The sequence below is a fragment of the Aythya ferina genome, assembly GCF_964211825.1.
Source record: "Aythya ferina genome assembly, chromosome: 10".
NCBI lineage: Eukaryota > Metazoa > Chordata > Aves > Anseriformes > Anatidae > Aythya > Aythya ferina.
Window position 1 is genome coordinate 18,899,509 of NC_140306.1, and position 19,860 is coordinate 18,919,368.

Here is a 19,860-nt window from a genome sequence, read left to right on the forward strand (position 1 = left end):
CACCTGTTGATGCTGGAGATCCACTGAGAGAGCAGTAAGAGGAGCTGGATGTAAATGAACAAGCTCTTACATGGGCATCACAACCAGCCCTGGGTGTCTTTCATTCTCCAGGATCCAAACTTGTGACTAGACAAGGAAAGTTATTCCTGAAAAACACTTTCCAACTTCTAGCCACTCTAAATCAGGAATGTACGACAGCTGCAATCATTTCAGTAGAGGCTAGTATCCAAATATAAAGAGGAAAATCATTCATCAGTTTTGCATTTAAAGAACATCTCTCGCATTAAAAAGTAGAAGCTTCTGAATACAAAAATCAGTAACATTTCTATGGCTGTGCCAAAACAAAAAGCGAAAAAGAGTTGGAAAATAATAAGCATGATTGCAAGGGCACTGTTAGGTTCTGGGCGTCAAGAAACGTGGCTGTGCTGCTGATGCTATAATATCACTTGATTGCTGGTGCCAGGAGTATCAGGGCAGCCTCACCCAGTTCTGTTCTGCTCAAAGCTGGTCTCCTAGACTCTCTGGAGTCTATGGTAATTTTCAGCAGCTCCAGACACGGGCGAGCTTTATTCTGGTGTGTATGTGCCATTAGAGACAATCTTTCTGATGGAGTTGTGAGGCAGCTGAATACAGAAGTGCATGGTTTTGGTTACTATCAGCCTGTTGTGCTGCATGCAGAAATCGCTTGGGGCCAAATTCAGCTGGTGTATGGATGTGAGTAGGAATCATTTGGCTCTACTGCGGGACTGTGTCCTCCTGGCATACTGACCGTGCCCTGCTAGCACTGCACTAGCCAGGCATTAAGCATCCCTAGTTGTCTTCTGGGAACAGAGTTCCCACCTCGAGCCACCGGGCTGCCAAGGTGCCCCCAGGAGGCTGGAACCAGCCCTGGACACAGCCCAGAGCCCCAGGCTGCCCTCCCTCACTGCTGGACCCAGTCCTGGGCACCAGCAGGAGCACGGCCATGTTTTCATGCACATCGAGGCTTAACTCAGGCAGAACTAATAAACCCCCAGAATTTCACTCCTATACTCAGGAAAATGATAAAATGCTTGGTAGCCTCTTTTATCAGCCTGTTTTCTAGTGTGCCAGCGCTTACAGCCTTTCAAATGTTTCATCTGCAAGAGCTTGTGTTCTGCTCTGCTTCTTGTCGTCAGGCTAATAGGTTAGTTAAAGGAAAACGTATCCTGAAGCAGAAATAGCTGTCTCCTCTAGAGGACAGTTAAATTCTTGCAGTGGCGTGGTGATCTCACACTATGCAAGCAGGGAAGTTCTGTGGCAGCAATCTACTTCTGAGGTCAGGGATGCTAGCAAGAAAAAGGCTGAGCATCAGAAAAGTAGGCTTTACAGAATGGCTTGGTAAAACTCCTGAACTCCATGTTTTCCAAGTGCCCGTGTTTCACCTCAACATTATTGTAGCCTTCCCTAAAGGATAAAATACTAAACACTTCAGATTGTTATGACCATTGCTTGCTCCACTTTAGAAACACCTTCTGGTTTCTGGTAGTTTTGCTTGGTATTTGCAGCAACCCTGTTAGGCATGTTTGGCACTCCTACAAGCCATCGAGCTGAACAGGAAAGCTGAAATGCTACAGATTCAGAGGGTGAAGATGCATTGCAAAGTTAGTGCACCTATGTATGCCTCCAAAGAGAGATGCTGAATAAAAATCCACCTTGATGTGCTCTTGAATTGCAAAAGCCTTCTAATGCAGCCTGTGCCCATGATTTATAACAATGACTCATAATATTGCATTATACTTAATATGATGTAACGCTGATGCAAGATGCCATTCGTGGAATTTCAATGTCACAGAGGAAAAGAGAGGAGAGAGCAATCTGGTCATGTACCTTGCCGTGCTGTCAAAATGAAAAGTATCCAGCCAAAATAGGTAGAGCCTTTCAGTACCTGCTTTGCTATTTTAACAGAATAACTGGAAGAATAACATTTTTATTTCCTGGAGCATAAATATCTCTCAGGCATACGTTATTGTGTTACTTACAGTAATTTAATTAACTTTGTACTTGAGAAGACAAATTTGCTAACAGACAACTCAGTCTTGCAATTATAGCCCCTCACATGGAAGTTTGCAGGGCAAATCAGGATTATGCCTTTAAATTAATTCAGGCTTTATCTCTCTTTTCTGACCCAGCTATTATGAATTCTCCTCCTGTTCTCCCTGTACTGCTTGCTTCTTCCTGCAGTGAATCAGCATTTCAGGAAATACTAATTCAAAGAGGAAAGACACCATAGACTCCATTTCTGGAGGTCAGAAATAGCAGCTCTCCAGTAGGTTTGACAAATGATGTGAGGCTTCTTGGGCTGCTTGCGGCCAGTTCTGTAGGGTGTATGCAACCCCTGCTTTGAACTCTGCCCCTTCCCGTCCCAGTGGCTGGGGAAGTCTGAAGTCATGCGTATGTGCTACAAAACAGAGCCCAGGTGGCTTGGGGAGAGCAGCTGGCCCTAGACGGGGAGAAATGGAGAGCTAGAGCCCCGTCTGGTTTATAACAGTAAGGAAAACTGTTACCTGCCTCACCCCAGCAGTGGAGGCACCAAGGGTGCTCATTCTGCAGGAGCCTTTGGCACCTCTGGCCCTAGTCTGGCTGTGAGAGCTGCTGGGGGTGCTGACACTGCTCACTTTGAGCCAGGTGGGAGCCCAGCTCGCTGCCTCCTGAGCGTGTGCACCAGCACATTTTCAGCATTACTCTAGAAGGCTTTCAGGAAAGGGAAAAGCCACATGTTTGTTTTTTTGTTTGTTTGGTTTGGTTTGGTTTTTGTTGTTTGTTTGTTTGTTTTTTTCCACCAATGGCCACTAAAATCCTCCACGCTTGACATGGCTAATTTTCATTTAACTTCTCGGAGCTGGCAGATGCTCATGTTGTTGCTCTGCCAGGGTCAGGTATTCAGTAGGTTCAGAGAGACAGTTGTTGACACTATGGACAGCAGAGGTAAAATAAGACTATTAAAGTGGAAAGTCTTGAATTGAGACCTCCAAAAAGTCTGGATTGCTCTTCCTGGTGTCTCTTTGCTGGTTTACACTATGAAGTCCTTCCCATGCCCAGTTTCCCTGGCAAGACCATCTCCTACTGCAGAGTAAAGTCTGTCATCTCTTGCTCACCAAGATGGGACAGATGAATTGACTGGTGTTTACTAGATACCAATATGTGTTTGATTCACCAGGGTGCATCCTGAATTACCTGCATCTAGAGTCATTCTAAAAAGTACCTTTTCACAGGTCAGCTGTGAGCACCTGGGGGACTGGGGCACAGCACAGGGTGTTGTTTCACATTTCAAGACCAAAGAAGCAGAAGGGGCAGACTTTTGAACAAAGTAGCGGTGCCTACAGGTGAAGATAACAAATCAATGAGAACTGAATATCCAGTTTATTTTTAGAAGCCCGATAGGTGCCAGTCTGTCTCCTAGGTGCATAAATATCATCAAAAACCTAGCCATGGGCAAGTAAAACTAGACAAGAATTTATAGCCCAGAGGAAAGCCACCAAGAATAGATTGTGCAGAGGCTGATAAGATCCATATTGCTCCAAAAGGGAGAGTACCACCTCAAAACAAGACAGTCTTTGTTGTGAAAGGGTTAGGTTGTGAGACCCAGCTTGCCAAATATCTGTAATGGCCTCCCTCTGCCAATTGTCTGTAAATAGTATGATCTTTCACATGAGAGCGAAGCCTGAAAGGAATGTCTCTAGCAAAAACATCATTTATTCATTCTCTGCAGGTTGGTGGAGTAACATGCCTCTTCTCAGTCATGTTACTCTTTCTTTTCCCTGAAGATTTCCAACAGAGATTTGTTCGAACAAAGATCAGTAATTTTGTTCTGTAAGGGATGCAGGAAGAAGCGTAGAAATATCTCTAGATCAGAACAGTTCCTGAGCCTGCTGGAGAAATGGCAGATCGCCAGAGATAGCACAGCCACTGTTCTCCCAGATAACAATGCGCAGAGCTGAATCTTCCAGGCATATTCTTTTAGGACAGCAAATTGTGCACATCTAGGTGAGAAACACAAGGAGCTCACGTCCTCCAGGGAGGCTGCTGAATACTCTGCCTTCCCACCAGCCACCTCCAGGGCCTCCTCCACCCTACTCCATACATGGGAGATAATGGAGCCAAAGACACAATGAAATACTAAAATAAACTTTTTTTTTTTTTGTCTATATCTTTGAGCATCACATTTGAAATAATTTTCCAAGACAGAAGCTACTTCCATCTGTATTTGCAGTCCTCATAGGCTGGTGTGTCATTTCTTGGGAATGTTTTACTGACGTCACCTACCAAATAAAACCAGACCTTTCAGGAAAGTAGCTCTCCCACAAAGGTGAAACTCCTATGCTGTTATTCATTCCTGTGGATTTGTACTTGTCTAGCAGAGCAGACTGTGGGCCTTGATGTCCTACCAGGCTCTTCAGTATGCGCCTTTGTGCTACCAGAAGCCAAGTAATAAAGTCAGTGAGTCTGAGATAATTTGATTCACAAATATTAAAGGTCAGTCCCTGAGTTATGCTCAGAGTTCAGTGCTAATTCTGCTACAGTTTTGAAGTACCACGTTTGCACCAGAGAGCAAGACCTGGGCAGTTGGGATATTGGGCAGTATAAAATCCATAATCTGACCTATAAAACTCCTACCGTGGCATGAAACAAAAAAAGAAAAGGTTAGTCTTTTTTTGGGTTGGAAATGGCTTTTCTCCAATACCATCTGCTTGGCTGCAGCACATGAACCTAAGTGGAGATGTCTCAGAGCCTACAGGTAATTACCACAACAAAAATAGTATCCACAAATTAATGGCTCTTCCTAACTTCCTTCTCCCATTTGCTTCTAAGTCACACTAACATAATGCTGCAATGAGGATTAATGCACAGGACTGCGAACAGTGGCGAAGGCAGAATGGAGAGCTAGGAGAGCAGGAGGAAGCGCGCTCACTGGGGAGATGCCATCAGCAAAGGGTGACTCCCATGCTCGCTGCTCAAGGCCGTGCTGGACAGGGATGCAGCCATTGCCTGGCTGCTCTGGGTGGGGCAAGGCAGAGCCGCCGGCCCTGGTGCTGCCACGAGGTGTGCAGCACAGCCCAACCTGCATGCCTCAGAGCAGCACCCCGACCATCAGCAAGCCTCTGACCAGAAAGCCGGTGCAGCTGGTTCCCAGAGCCACCAGGAAATGTGTCTACTGTAGGCTGCTGAACCCGTCTTCCCCAGCAGTAGCTGCTCGCAGCTACCTGCTTCCAGGCATGGGGAAGGGGCGGGAATGCTTCCGTGCGAAGCGATCAGCCCCGTGCCTAACACTGAGTCAGTCTGCAGTCAGCTTGCTAAAGTATTTTTCTCCTTGTAGAGGTAGTCCTCACACAAAGAACGAGGTTTAAACAGTTGGGTTGAAAATGATCCCTTTTCAAATGAGTGAGAAGTTCATGTCTGAACCTGACGGGAATCCCACTCACCCACACGGTAGCAGGTGAGTGTTTTGTCATCAGAACCATTTCGCTTTCCAGATAAAATGTTTGTTTGCTTTTTCTTTTTACAATCGCAAAGAATAACATTTAGACAAATATTTGACGGATAGATGGCCCAACAAGCGTGTATAACTTCCAAAGGTGCCTACTGCCTACGGTACCGTGCGGACATTGGCGCTGGCTCAGGGCATGGGGTCCGGCCCGGTGCCAGGCCACGGGTGGCCGCGGCAGGGAGCGGGGCACTTACCTTCCGCCCGGCCTCGTTATTGTGCAGGTTCATGAGCGTCCGCGCATTCTGCTTAATCTCCCGGGCATCCACAAAGACTTTGGCGAACCCTATCCCATATCTGATGTCAGCAGAGCAGCCTCCCCATTTCCATCCTTCCTCCTTGTGGTACTGTCCTTGTTTTTCTTTGTCACAACCGCAGTCGCTCAGGTTTCCCTGCGTGCAGGCAGCCGTGATCGCATGGGCTACTCCAGCAGCAATGATAGCATACGTGAACGCCGCTTCTCTGCTACCTGAAATTAAAACAGTGCTGTAAATGCATGGTGCAGCATGGTGACATGAGTCAGAAAAAGACAGGCAAGTTCCTGCAGTGCAAACATCAGAAGGCTATTATTAGAAGTGCTGTAAATCTGCAAGCATAAGCAGGTCTCTACTCTTCTAAGTATTGATTTTTGTGGATGTTCACTGTCTGGAATGATAGCTCTCCATGAGGCAGTAGGAGATAAAATATTATTTAGACAACTTCATGTATATATTTCCAAATGGTATTAGAAGTAGTCAAACTAAACTATCCATAACAAAGGAGAGGTGGCAAATGCTTTAGGTCAAGGAGAACGAACGAATGAACAAACAAATGAACGAACGAAAGAGAGAGAGAAAGAGAGAGAGAGAGAGGAAGAGAGGAAGAAAGAGAGGAAGAAAGAGAGGAAGAGAGGGAGAGAGAGAGAGAGAGAGAGAGAAAGAAAGAAAGAAAGAAAGAAAGAAAGAAAGAAAGAAAGAAAGAAAGAAAGAAAGAAAGAAAGAAAGAAAGAAAGAAAGAAAGAAAGAAAGAAAGAAGGAAAGAAAGAAAGAAGGAAAGAAAGAAGGAAAGAGAAGAAAATAGGTGGAGCTGGGGGGTGAAATTGCTAAAACAACCAGTTTCCAAAAATCAGTTCAAAATCAGCTCAGAAATATGACTTTGTTTAGAAATTTAATTTTACACTAAAATTGTTTTTACAGGAAAATATTTTTCAAAATATTTTTCTGAAAATACTTTAGCTCAACTGAAGCATGTTTTTCAAGTCATATATGACACTGTTTTCAACACTGACATTTGCACAGACTCAAGGAAATAGCTTTTTTTTTTTTATCTCAGAATTTTTCCAAGTATGGGAAAATAATAGACCTGACCTTTTGTAAGTATCATGCCAAAATCCAGGTGAAGTAACAGCCTCACCAGAGGGCCATGAGGAAGTGGTTAAGCCAGTATTATTCTGTGCAATATGGCTATAAAGGCAGGTGTGCATTTGTTTGGGGGAGGAGGGATTCTCACTTTAAGTCTATGATTTAATTGATTTTCTTGAAGCTTTCATGCATTCTGGTGTGTGGACTTCCCATGTGTGGAGCCTATGGGATCTGTGAGGCCTTTGGAAGCTGTTCTGCTCAGAGAGGGTCCATTCAAAACACACCAAGGTTTGCAAAGGTTGCTAATGGATATCTCACAGCCCATTGAAAATTGCCAGATGTCACAGGCTAAGAATCTACCCCTACTCTTATTTCTCCAATGGCTATCAATACAGTCAGGATCAGCCTCTTATTAGGACAGGGCAAAGGGAAGATCAGCTTCCCTTCTCCAAACACCTGCCAGTTGAGTTCTGGCAGACTTCAACTGCTGGCAGTAGTGTGCTATCCGTGCACAAGCACATTTCTGCTGTTTATTGGAATTCACCAAAAATAATCACTCAGAAAAGAAATCTTACAACCACTTCATTATCGGCCACATACCTTTCATATATATGAAATTCTGAATTTCTGTACTTGTCATTAAGGTTCTTTTAATGAAAAATATTCACTTTCTTATGGCAAGGAAGTAAAATGGAAAAGAAATGACACTCAAAATCTGTTAAGAGGCAACTTCGTGCCCTTTTATTGGCAGAGGTAATATTCCCATTTACACCGCTATGCACTGTGCTTATAATGGAACTTGTAGTCAAGAACTAGATGCTCTCAAAGGATTTCTTGATTTCCCTTGTTAAAAATCAGTCATAAAATGTTGAATTGTTGTGACTGTGGACTTTGTATATGAGGCTTTATAGAACTAGGGGGTTATATGAAAATCTGCATGTGGGATAGAAATCACTGGCTTTAAGTGTATTCGAGTAGTACTCTGTGTGCCCCTGTGCCAGCTGCATGGGGAGACCAGAGGCAGCCCAGAGTGAATCCACAGGGACCAGCTAGGGCATTTTAGTCGTCCTTCTCCAACTTATCCTCAACTACATCCTCACTATTTTAAGTACAGCACTATGAAAAATGCCCTAATAAACAGGGGAGGGTGCAATAAGTAGTCCCAATTTCTCCACTCAGAGGGTTCCTCCCTGAAGAGTCAATGCTTTATGCCAGGTTTCTGTCTCATGGAGTAGCAAGAGTGGGACAGCACCAAAAAAAAAAAATATATATATATATATATATGTATATATATATATAAGTAGAAATTTGCATTTCGTTCTGTTTTTCCTTCAGATAGATGATTTCTAATCTAGCACAAGTTGTTTTCAAGATAGAGAGTAAAAAAACATCGGGAGACTATTTTAAGTCTCTACATTGTAAATATGAAGCTGCTGGTTTTTTCTTAGAGGGAAGCAAAATGTAATATAGAGGATATAAAAACAGCACAGACAGGAACAGAATTCATTATCAAGCTTGATCTTAAAATATTTTCACAATTTACTTTATAAATTGGTCTTGCTTGAGGAAAAAGTGTGGCAGCTTTTCCAAACTAGAAGTTAGTAGATTGCAAGGTAAACAAAGCAAGAGTCTGGAGGAGTCGAGCCAGGTGGGAAGCACCTTGGCACTTGTGCAGTATTGATAAAGTGGCACAGGCTTGTCACGTCTGCATTAAGCTATCTGCTTTCCATAAATGATTCACCTTTTTAAGCTTCTGTAGCTCACACAAGTGTCAGCACGTAGGGTAGGGGTAGGCATAGTTCATTATGAACATCTTTTTTGGCGCCGTTTTAGATACCAAAACAGTATAAGATTTTTTAACAAAATGGGGAAAACATGAAAACGTGTGTTTTCCTGCCACTTTTAGATTACAAATATAACTGCTGTTCTTCTGATTTCAGCAGGCAGCTGAAGTGCCTGAAGGATTAAAAATTATTTTAAAAAATAATTTAGAAAGTAAATAATAATTTCAAAATGCATATAACAACAGATCTGTTTATCTTTGTGGAGGATCGGTACACACCATGATCCTAGATGCTGATTCAATGTAAGTGCATTGTGAAGGCTTTTCCAGCCAGTGCCATACAAGGGTGCACCTAAAACCACTTGTGATGGGTAAAACTGTCAGAAAGAAGCAGGATGGCTGCCTGGGATGTAAAGGAGATGTGGAGGAAGGTGAGAGGTGGCTACACCTGTGTGAGAACTGTGATGTGTACTTCCCCTGGTATTTGATGGAGGTGCAACTCATTTACAGGTGCCCCTTCTATTGCACTGCTGTCTGCAGGGTGAACCCTGCTGATACTCCACAAGTGCTGGGCAGTATCACACCTCTAGTGTCAGCCTTGCAGCAGCTGATGAAAAGACAGAGAAAGCAAATAGGAACAAGGGGATCCCCAAACCCATCTGTGAGAGCTGTGCCTTCAGCTCCTAAACAACACGGCCTTTCCATAGTCTGGACTGAGCAGAGGCTGAGCACAGCCCTAAGCTGAACTCCAAGCATTAGGGACATCGGAATGGGAGCTGGCAGGCTCTCAAAGCCTGCTCCCATTATTTACAAGGCTGGGGATCCAACAGGGCTTTCCAACCACGGCAGCGTGCCCAGGTATAAGCACTGGGCTAGCAGAAGTGATGTTCAAGCTCGGTGCGCTGGGGCTGGCAGGGCAGTGGCACCCCTGCTCCCAAGCCACCAGTGCCACCTTCAGCACTTGGCTGGGCATTAGGGTGTGGGCACTGACAACTGCCTGGCTCTGCTCCTCCATCCAGAGCAGTCTAAACAAGTGCTTCAGTGCTGGACGAACACAAAGGCTTTTCTTGGCGGGTCAGACACAAATATCTCCCTGCTCTTTCTATTTTTTTCTGGACTTACATAATGTATGCATTGTGTCCATGGCAAAAAAAAAAAGTAATAATAAAATAAATAAATAAAAAATGCCCACTCCCCCATGGAGCAGTGCATTGCAGCTCTGTTTGCTTTGATGGTGGGTAGCTTGGCATCCCTGACTTCCTGCAGCTCTGCAACTCCATTCTTCCCATGCAAATCGTCCTTCACAGCACTGAGTCCTGTCTTTAGCCCCTGCACTGGGTAGCACAAGACAATCCCAAGTGCTCTCACTGAGATCTGCACTGTCAGCCACCACCACGGGGTGTCAGAGGGCAAGGGTGAAGATTATCACAAGTAAGTGAAAACATAAATATTACCAGCACAGGTGGCTCCCCTGTCACTGAACATAACAATATGGAACTCATACATAGCTTGGAGCATTAATCCTGCAAGCAATCACGTGAACATCTTTGCTCTTGTGTTTAAGTGTTGGCAGGATTGGGCTTTGGCTGGTCAGCAAGTACCTGTGTACTGGCTGCAAGGAGGGTTCTGCATCCTGGTATTAATTCAGCCACCTTAATTTTTTTAAGTTTAATCTGAAAATGTCAACAATTTATTAAAAACTTTGTTCGTGTTGATTACAAATGAGAACTTGGATTTAAGAAGAAGCAAAATAACTTGGTGGAGCATCAGAAACAGGGTGTAAGCCTGCAAGATACAGAGCAGATTTGATTTCAGGAAGGCAACAAGTGTTCAGCCATTTGGTACCTCTCAGGATCTAAGCATGTTGCTAAACAGCTTGGCCCCTCTCATAAATTGACTGAGCTGTGAAATGAAAAAGACAAATTTCTATTTATCTCACCTGAAAACCTGGGTTATATTTTCTGCTATTTAAAGCCAAAGGGTCAAAGAGGGAGTTATCTGCAGTGACATGAGCTGAAATATGATTGTGAAAATATAAAGATGGAAAATACAACGTACCTTGCCAATTATGTGCCACAGCTAGCATTACTTCACATCCCTCTGTAGAGGTCATAACTCATACCGAGTTAGAACGAAGAACAGAACTCTTCCTCTGCCTACTTTGGGGTGTGCCGTCTCCTTTCTTGGTAGACTATGTATGGTCTTGGAGTTGTTTTTAATTTGGAGACTGGTTTTTTTGTTTGGTTGGTTGGTTGGTTTTTGTTTTGTTTTGTTTTGTAATTTTTCTTTAACCTAGCATGTGTGATTAATAAAAATGGTTGCTTAAAAAATCATTGAAATATCCCCCTTCCATTTTTCTCCCCCCTCCTGTAGTGGCTCAGAGCTTTGAGGGGTTCGTACTGTCTTGAAACAAAAACGACTGTTCCCTATAAAACATGGAAGTACCTTCTCTGAAAAGATTAGCACCCGTACATTAAATTAGTAGAGTTGCTCTAAAAACACTTGAGACTTTGAGGGGTTAGTCACTGTTTCATCACCACAGGACATTCTTAAACAGAAAGCAGCCCAGATATAGTGACTTTTTTTTTTTTTTTTTTAAATACCCTCTTTAAGCTTGTAAAGTTACTACTCAATGTATATACACTGCAAAAAAAAATCAGAGTAAGTATTCTGGAGCTCAAACGATGGTTTCCCCTTTTCAGATGGCTTTGATCCCTCCATGCCAGTGCGTTTCTTCGGAAAAGCCCACGTACTGACCCTGCAGTAGGAGAGAGCTCTTCTATCTCTCTAGTGAAATGTAATCTTTTTGTTTCTCTGAAACATGTACTCACAAGACACATCTGAAGGCAGGTATGAAAACCTTCTGATGGGAATTCCAACTACAGTGACCTTGGGGCAATGTTTTATCTTACTGTGACAGTCCCTGCTTAGAAAGATTGACTTTTTGGCATAGAGCAGCATGCTGGGTTTTGGATGTTCAGGCCATATTTCAGCCTAGCCTCTCTTTTGCCTGCAAATAACTGTTCTTGTGCAAGATATTTACATTGAAAAGTGGTTGTAAGAGTTGGAAACTTAGCACAGAAATGCAAATGCTTGCCCTATTTGAGTAGATAACAAGACTCCTGTTAATTACAGCAGTATTTCTTTTCTGTATATCTCAGGGTTTTCTTAATGCTGATCAGAATTTATCGCTCTCTCTTTTAGATATTGGCCACGCTGCATAGTGCAGCACCACTTAGAGCATGTGCAATATGAAAACGACAAGCATATTCATGTTGGTTTGCCTGTGGTTATTTCCCTGGTCTGCTATTTTGTAATTCAGAGAGAATCAGACTGTTTAAAACCTGACAAAAGAGACTACACCAGTACTTAAAATCAAAAAGCTCTAGACAGTGATTGAACATGGAAACCCCTTTTTGAACACACCTGTACTGGGATCTTTTCAAAAGTTTTTTGTCTTTATAACAATAACAAAAATAGATTTTACAGTGTTATGTATCTGTTAGCTAGGCCAGACCAGGCTACACAGGAGAACGAGCTAGAACTCGTTCTCTATGCACATGAACAAAGGAGATGCTTCCCAGCTGGTAGCTACTGAGCAAGCCTGTTAGAGGCTGGCTTGTGGGATGGTAGTCATTTGTTTCAATAAGTGAGAGTGAAAATGTCCCCTCTTCCTTCACGCTTATTTTAATATAGGGAAAGTAAGTCACTGTTGAATTTGGACCAGTGAGCAGTGCAGAGCTAAATTTGGAGCATATAAGAGAAAGTTAACAAGCTCTTCAGTTCTAAGGTGTCCATCTGGATACATCTGCAGTGATCCCTGAGTCCAGGCAAGTGCACAGCGCTGGGCTGCCTGCTGCACTCAGAATTTTTAAGGGCAGTTTGTTCACATGGATTTTTCTTTTGCTTTCAGCTTTACTGGCATGAGTAATGTCAGATGGGTGGAAGTATTAAGGGGGTTATACTGAAAAGCTGTTGATGTAAAAGAAACCAAGAAGTGATGGATTTTAGAAAGACCTGGATGAATATTTGGCTGAAACCAGTTTTGCTGTAATGTTCTTCAGGGACCACTACATGTCTTCATGAAGCCCTCAGATGACCCCCTTCATCCTTTCCCATGCAGGGTCCATGACAGCTTCTGCAAGGCTGCACTGCCTTTCTTCTCAGAGATCTGCACTGAAATGAGTTTCCACTTCACTGTATCTCTTTGTAGAGATGCAGTCAAATAGTTTGTATTATTCCTACTTGGAGTTTTTTCCTATGAGTCTCATTGAATAGTGGCAGTGAAGCTCCATTGTGACAAAAAGACAGCTCTGTATTTTTGCCCTCTAGATGCCATGAAAAGTATGGGCATCCTGAAGTAATTATTTGAGATAATTATGCCCTGCTAGTACCTTGGCTTATCACTGCCACAGCCGGTGAAGTTCCTGCTGACCACCTGGCTGCACGCTGCAGGATGCGCTTTGCCATAGCACCTGCTCTTTCTGTGGTCCACCAGAGCCCAGGTCTGATGGTCTGATTCTGTCAAAGGCTTCTCTGGTTGCTCGGATGTTCAGGCTTGAAGCACAAGGGGTGGGTGGGGGTTCTTCGGCCTATCTTGCTTCAAAATCTGGGGTTTTGATTGCGGCTGGCTTTGGGAACAGAAGTGCTGACCACCGTAACAAATGTGTCTGGTTTTAAAAGTGTCCATAATTGCCATGTTGCATCATCCATGGTTATTTTAAAAAATCTCTTTGTGACTTTACATTATTAATAAGGTTTCTACAGAATTGTCTAGAAAAAAAAATCCTTGTGTTAATTTTGTTTGCAGTTTTATAATTTCTATAATTACCAAGCCTAGAGTAAACTGATGTCATTTTTACTGTTACTTCTCTTCATGTTATTGGCACTACTGTCACCAGCTGTCACGATAAGATATCCACAGCATATTAGTAGGGAAGAATCTCTCTTTTGAAGGACAAACCGGATAAAATGACACAAGAACCAGTGTATATGCTGTGCACTAGTTGGAAGCAGGCTATAATGAGTTGGGACACTCAGTGTGTGATCACGAATCGGCTGTATGAAGCATGGATGAGTTTAAATGATTGCAAGTTCTACAACTATATTATCACTGGGAGACAGATTAAATGTAAATTTGTTAAAATACGTACCCACACGTGCTACAGAGAAGAAAAGGAAAATTTTGTTTGATGCTTTCCTTCTACAGACTTCAAAGTGTTTCCCCAAGGCTAGAAGCCCTATTGCCATGTTTAAAAAAAAAAAAAAAAAAAAAAAAAGGAAAAAGAGAAAAAGAGAGGAGGAAAGGAGAGTGACAGGGTCCTTCAACCTCGTGTCAGCAAAGCCACTGGGAGAAATTAGGCCTCCTGAATCACCCCACAGTGTCAAAGAGAGAATTTAAATAATTTGGGTGCATTTGCACAACATTCATAAACTAGATCACCCAGTAAAAAAGCAATGAAACCTGTTTTCAAAGAGACTTAGCTTGGTGTGCCATCAAAATCATGGGCTGGGAAATAGTTCCCAAGAATATGTGGTATCCAGGGTAACTTATTTGTATGGGCTAACACACACAAATCCTATTAGCATAAGAGTTACTTAAGCACATCCTCCCAAATTGATATTAGAATTTGCCAGTTGCACGCGCTCAGCAGCGCAGAGGCAAGGCAAGCCGCATTACTGTCATTCTGAAGTCATCCCCTAATCATAGAGCAAACACAGCAGTGCTGCTCGAGTCCGAGCACCGCCACCTAACAGGAAAAGAGGAATGAGGTCATGTAGCCCCCGACTCCATCGCCCGTGGCCAGACAAAGGTGCCCTGCAAGCTTCCACAGTATCACTGTAAGGATGCGACTGAGCAGGAAATATAAGCAGCCTCTGAAGACTATAGAAGTAGTAATGCACTGCTGTTTGAATAGTATATTGCAATACACGCTGTGTCAGAGGACTGAGAAGCTAGATCTGTTGCTATTAATTAAAAAAAAATGGCGGGGGTACAGTATCTTTACCCTAATGGTGACCCGGTTTGTTCTTCTGTAAACTAAACATCAAACACATCTGATAGGGTATACAGCTCTTCCTGCCACACTCTCTCCTGTTTAGGGTAAGGGATATTGGCCTGATCTCCTGTTTCTGGACACCACATTTGTATTCTAGCTTTGTGGCATGCGGGTGTTACCTTTTTAACCAGAAGCAAGTACTAGTCCCTGTTCTGTGAATGGTAACCCAGAGCACAACTCTACACAGAGATCTTAGGGGAGGAGAGGGAAATCAAGGAAAGGTGCTTTTTCCTAACAGCCACAGAAAGATGAGCTGTGTCAGATATTCTAGGTCTCTGTACATGCCGATAGACAAGAAGCAGAGGAACAAGGTGACAACCTGAACCAAGCAGTTACACTGTAGTATTTCATGACGATTGAGGGCCTGAGTATTTTTATCCTTGAGACACCGTTGCATATCTTACATGCATGTAGGATATACTATTGCTGATCTCAGAACCTGTGTGATTTTTTGAAGGTTATTTTTAAATGTAAATGCCAAAGCTGTTTAAATTTGAAGTTTTTGGTTATTCTTTGAACAACTTTTATAATTTGGATGATATTCAACACTTGATTCTGTTCTGAAACCAGCGATGAATTTGCGCTATCCATCTTAGCATCGTAATGGGTAGATAGAACGTATTAAGAGTTATCACCTCAAAGACAGATCAAAGTCTACTTCCTTTAATATTGACTTTCTTTAAAAGGACCTAAATATAACCCACTAGCTAAATAATTCAATTTTGGGAGGGGTAGAAGAACTGAGTGCATGTTTATACAACAGACCACAATAACTCTGCACTTTTATGATTTGTTGGAGAAATCCTTCTCACATTTTGTGCTTAAGGAAATGTTACTCTTAGGCTAAATGAGCCCAAACCTGTCAGCCATCCAAATGGACTCTTCACTGACATAAGTGGCAAACACTTGCATGGATTGCTGACAGGAACAGCCCAGATCAAGGAATAGAAACAATGAGCTAATCTGAGTAAAGGGTCCATTTTCAGGTGTTTCACAATGTCGCGCAGTGTGGTTTTCACGTACCCTACTTGACTTACTGTGTTTGATTATCAAAGGTGTTGAAAGACCTGTTACTCACACTGGACTTTAAAATTTGGTTGGTTTGTTCTCTTTCTGCTCCTTAAATACCTCAAGTTATTGTAAAATACGCATATCAACACGCACACGTGATAAAATGATGTTCATTTAATGCCAAGCATTCTTGGGCTTTCCCAAGCAGAGTGGCAACACCGTCTCTCTCCATGAGAATGTGAGGAATGGGGTACTAGGTGCCAACTAAATGGCACCTGGAAGCCAGTCCAGTCCAGAGGGTTTCCCCATAAGCTGGAAGCCAGTCATAGCTGTTGTTTGGGGTTCTCATGAAACACCCATGTTTTTTATCACACTGAGCATTGTTTGACTGATTTCGTGGTTTTCCTATCTACCTATAGGAGACAGAGAGACCCGAAGGCTGGAAACCACAGGTCCCAGCTTCACTTTCTGGACAAGGAACGGCGTACTGTGAGTGATCAGCTTTCAACTACGGCTCTAAAAATTGTTATGCCGTTCTTTGGAAAACTCTTTTCCTTTCTCTTTAAGTGCTGTGGAATCAACAAACATTGAGTAAGCTCCACTACTGTGTGTTCCGCAGTCCAAGGGCATGAGAGTTTCAACCTCAGTTCCATTTCCTCAAATGTGTTCATCATTACTGATGCCAGTTTAGTTAAGAATTTCAATATACTTTGTACTGCAAAAAAATGGAAGCTGGAAATGGAATCTTCTGACTGTTAGTTGGAACAATCTGTTTGTAAATGCCCTGACATCTCAAACTGCAGCTCACCCATTCTTCCTGGTGGGAGAGGGGTCACTACAGCAGTTACTGCAGAGCAACTGTTCTGTGCGGTGAGTGACTGCTGGACCTCCATCCTAACAGGTACAAACATCGGGCAGTATCACTGTTATGTTTCTACACACAGACGTGTAATTCAAACCCCGCTCAGCATTCAGTCTCTGAGCGCTGCCTTTAACCTTGTTCACATCCTTAAGTATGCAGACACAGGCGGCGTGCACAAACTGCCCCTTCCCAGCGCCCCGTGGCCCCCCGTGTGCCCCTTTTCAGTGTCATGCAGGTGAGAGCCGGCAGTAGCTAGCAGAGAGGCAACGTACCCACTTTCAGCTCCTTCCCGAAGACGGTCCTCTCTCCCAGGGCTGAGCAGTTCCAGCGCCCGTTGCGAAACTGGAACTGGCACTCGTTGATGCCCATCTGTGACCCTTCCCCGATGACAATAATCGCGTCGGGCCTGCTCTGGCAGATCGCCCGCTGCCGGGGTGCAAGCCCCGGGATCTTGTTACAGATGATGCTGGCTCCCAGGGCCACCACCGAGGAAAATCCCCTGCAACGACAAGAGACCAAAGGTGGCCGGGGGGAGGCTCGGCACGGAGGCAGATGCGGCAGCACCCCGCTGGGACGGCTCCGGCAGGTGCCCCCGGCAAGCAGCCGCCTTTTCCCCCTGCCTCTTCCCTCTCCCTGTCTCTCCCTCCGCAGCCCGAGCAGAGATAAGGAACACGTGGGCTCCTGCCAAAACGGGACCCAACTTCCTCATTCGTCAATGAAAGCGCAGGCAACAGCGGTGCGTGCCCGGGCACGGGCAGCGGGCAGGGGGGGCTTCGCCTCCCGTCCAGCAGACGGAGCGAGGGCAAGAGTCCGAGCCCCCTGCCCCTGGCCGCGCCGCTTTCCCCGCAGCCGAGCGCACCTGGCCCGGCCCGGAGATGCTGCGGGACCTGAGGGGGACCCGAGGGCACCCGCTGTGTCCCCTCGGTGGCCCAGGGGCATTGGGGGGGGTGGAGCTCGGAGGTCGCCAGCGGCAGGTGGCTGCGTGAGCCGGCCGGGACGAGAGCGGCCGCGGTACCCCGAGCCGGGCACGGAGAAGGGGCTACGGACAGTCCCGGGTGTCCCCCCCAGTTGCCGGGTGTACCCCGAAAGCCCGGGTGTCCCCCTGCCCCCAGGTGTCCCCCCCGCCGGGGCCACGCATCGCCGGGGCCGCCTTGCCCCGCGGAGGCTGCGCCCCCAAGGGTCGGTGAGGCGCGGGGGCTCTACCTGTCTCTTAAAAAATAATCGTGATCACCAGCATCGGGTGGTTTTTTTTTTTTGAGACTTCCCGAGTTAAATAGTAACACGTCTGGGCAGGTTGGGCTGAGAGCGAGAGAGAGCGCAATTGTTATAAAAGGAGAAAAAAAAAAAAAAGAAAAAAAAAGAAAAAAAAAAAAAAAAGAAAAAAAAAAAGTTACTTACCCGATCTTGATATACACAATCCCCAGGCTCAGGAAGATGTGGAAAATCCAGCGCCTTGTTTTCCTGTTCATATTCCCAGCTTGCCGTGGCTCAGCCCAACATGCGAAATGATGCCCGGGGTGCGCTCCGGGTGCCGCCGGGTCAAGGCAGCGCGGCCGAGCGGGGCAGCCCCCGCCGCAGCCCCCGCCGCCCGCCGCCGCCGCTGCGCGCTGGGGACCCCCCGGGGGCGCTCACCATGGCCCTCGGCCGGGGCTCTCCGCACCGCCCGTCCGCCGGCTCTGCCCCTCTCGCCTGCTCTTTTTCCCTCTAGCCCGGATTTGTATGCCTGTCACACGTAGCGCTTTATTGCCGGCGATGTATGGGGTTGCGGGATCCTCCCGAGCGCCGGCGGCTCCGGGCGCTCCCCCCAGGTTCAATGTTAACTATCTCCCTCGCTCGCTCTCCTTTTTTTTTTTTTTTTTTTTTTTTCCTCCCTTTCTCTCTTCTTCAGCTACTTGGGCGTGTTCTCCAAAGGAGGGAGTTGTCCAGCCGGGGGGGAAGAAAGGCGGGGGAGGTGGGAAGCAGGGTAACAAGAAATGGCAAACGGATCACCTGCCGGCGAGGAGGCTCACAGCGATCCCCCCCGGGCGGAGAGCTCGGCTCCTCCTGCGGGCACGGCCCGGGGGCAAGCGGCGGGGACCCCGCGGGGTGGCGGCGGGGGGCGCCCCCGGGGCTGCACCGACGGGGCGCCCGGCTGGCCCCGGGGTGCCGGGCGGCATGGGGCCGCCGTGCCGGGACCGGGACCGGCACCGGGACCGGCACCGGGGCCGGGACCAGCACCGCTGCTGCGCGCCGGCCGGCACCGGGAGGGGACCGAAGTTGAACGGCGCGGCTGTCGCCTGCTCCCGGGGCTGCGCAGCACCTGGGGCCGGTTTTATGCGTTCGCTCCGGCCCCGACGCTCCTCCCCTGGCTCTGCCTCCCCGCATGCAACGTGCCGCTTCTCTCCCGGGCTTTGCCCAGCCGAGAGCAGCCGGCGGAGCGGGGCGAGCCCCCGGCACCCGCAGCATCCCCGGCGGCGGCGGGGGCACGGAAAATCCCCCGCGCTGCCGGCGCTCCCCTGGAGCGCCTTCCCCACTTATTTTGCCACCGGTTCTGCCGCGGCCAGGGATGGGGCCGTGGAGCCCCGAGGGGCGGAGCGGGGAACGGGCCGGGACCAGGTGGCTGCGGGACGCGGCCGGCTCCGGCCCCACGGGATGCACAGGCGGGGGGGGCACCGGGGGCGGTCGAGAGGAGTATCCCCGCTCCGCGTTGCGGGAATTTGCGCGGATACGATGACTATTTTATTATCCACTTGAAATATTTCAAACAGGGAGGTTACCTAAATGATAACAGGGGTGTGGTGCTGGAATTGTTCTGCTGATAGTGTTTTGCTGAAAACAAAACAAAAAGAAAACAATAAAACGTGCCCGGGATCCGCGCCGGAGAGCCGCTCTGAAGCCTCCCGGGTCGAGCGGCGGCCCCGGTGAGCCCCAAACCGGGGGGATAAAGGGGGGGCGGCCGCCGGGATGCGCAGAGGGGCAGAGGGGTCCTGGCGATCTTGTCGCGGGTGAGAATAGGGGCAGGGAGGGGGGATCTCCCCTACCTCCCCGTCCTCGTCCCCCCGTGCCCCTCTCCCCTCGTCTCCCTGTGCCTCCCGGCACACCGGCTGCCCTCCCATCACCTTTACGCCCCGCAGCCCCCGCCCTGGGGAGGGGGCTGCCGGCCCGGGGCCGCCTGCGGAAAGCGGAACGCGGTGGGGCCGGGGCGGGGGGGACTGGAGTCAGAGCCCCCCTGGGGGCGGCGGAGGGCGCCCGGCCGCGGGCAGGTGGGGCCAGGAGCCCGGCGACACCCGCAGAGACTTTGTCGCGGCGACACCTGGCGGGCA

General features: G+C 46.9%; 1 protein-coding gene across 1 annotated transcript in view; it reads right to left on the reverse strand.

Annotated features, from left to right (window-relative positions):
• Positions 1–18,819, reverse strand: part of WNT7A (Wnt family member 7A) — a 37,026-nt gene extending 18,207 nt beyond the window's left edge. The window contains exons 1-3 of the mRNA XM_084531530.1: positions 17,957–18,819; positions 16,831–17,057; positions 5,701–5,972 (exon numbers count right to left, since the gene is read on the reverse strand). Coding sequence (XP_084387656.1) covers positions 5,701–5,972; positions 16,831–17,057; positions 17,957–18,027 — 570 coding nt within the window. The 5' untranslated portion in view covers positions 18,028–18,819. The remainder of the gene's footprint in view (positions 1–5,700; positions 5,973–16,830; positions 17,058–17,956) is intronic.
• Positions 18,820–19,860: the final 1,041 nt, after the last annotated feature.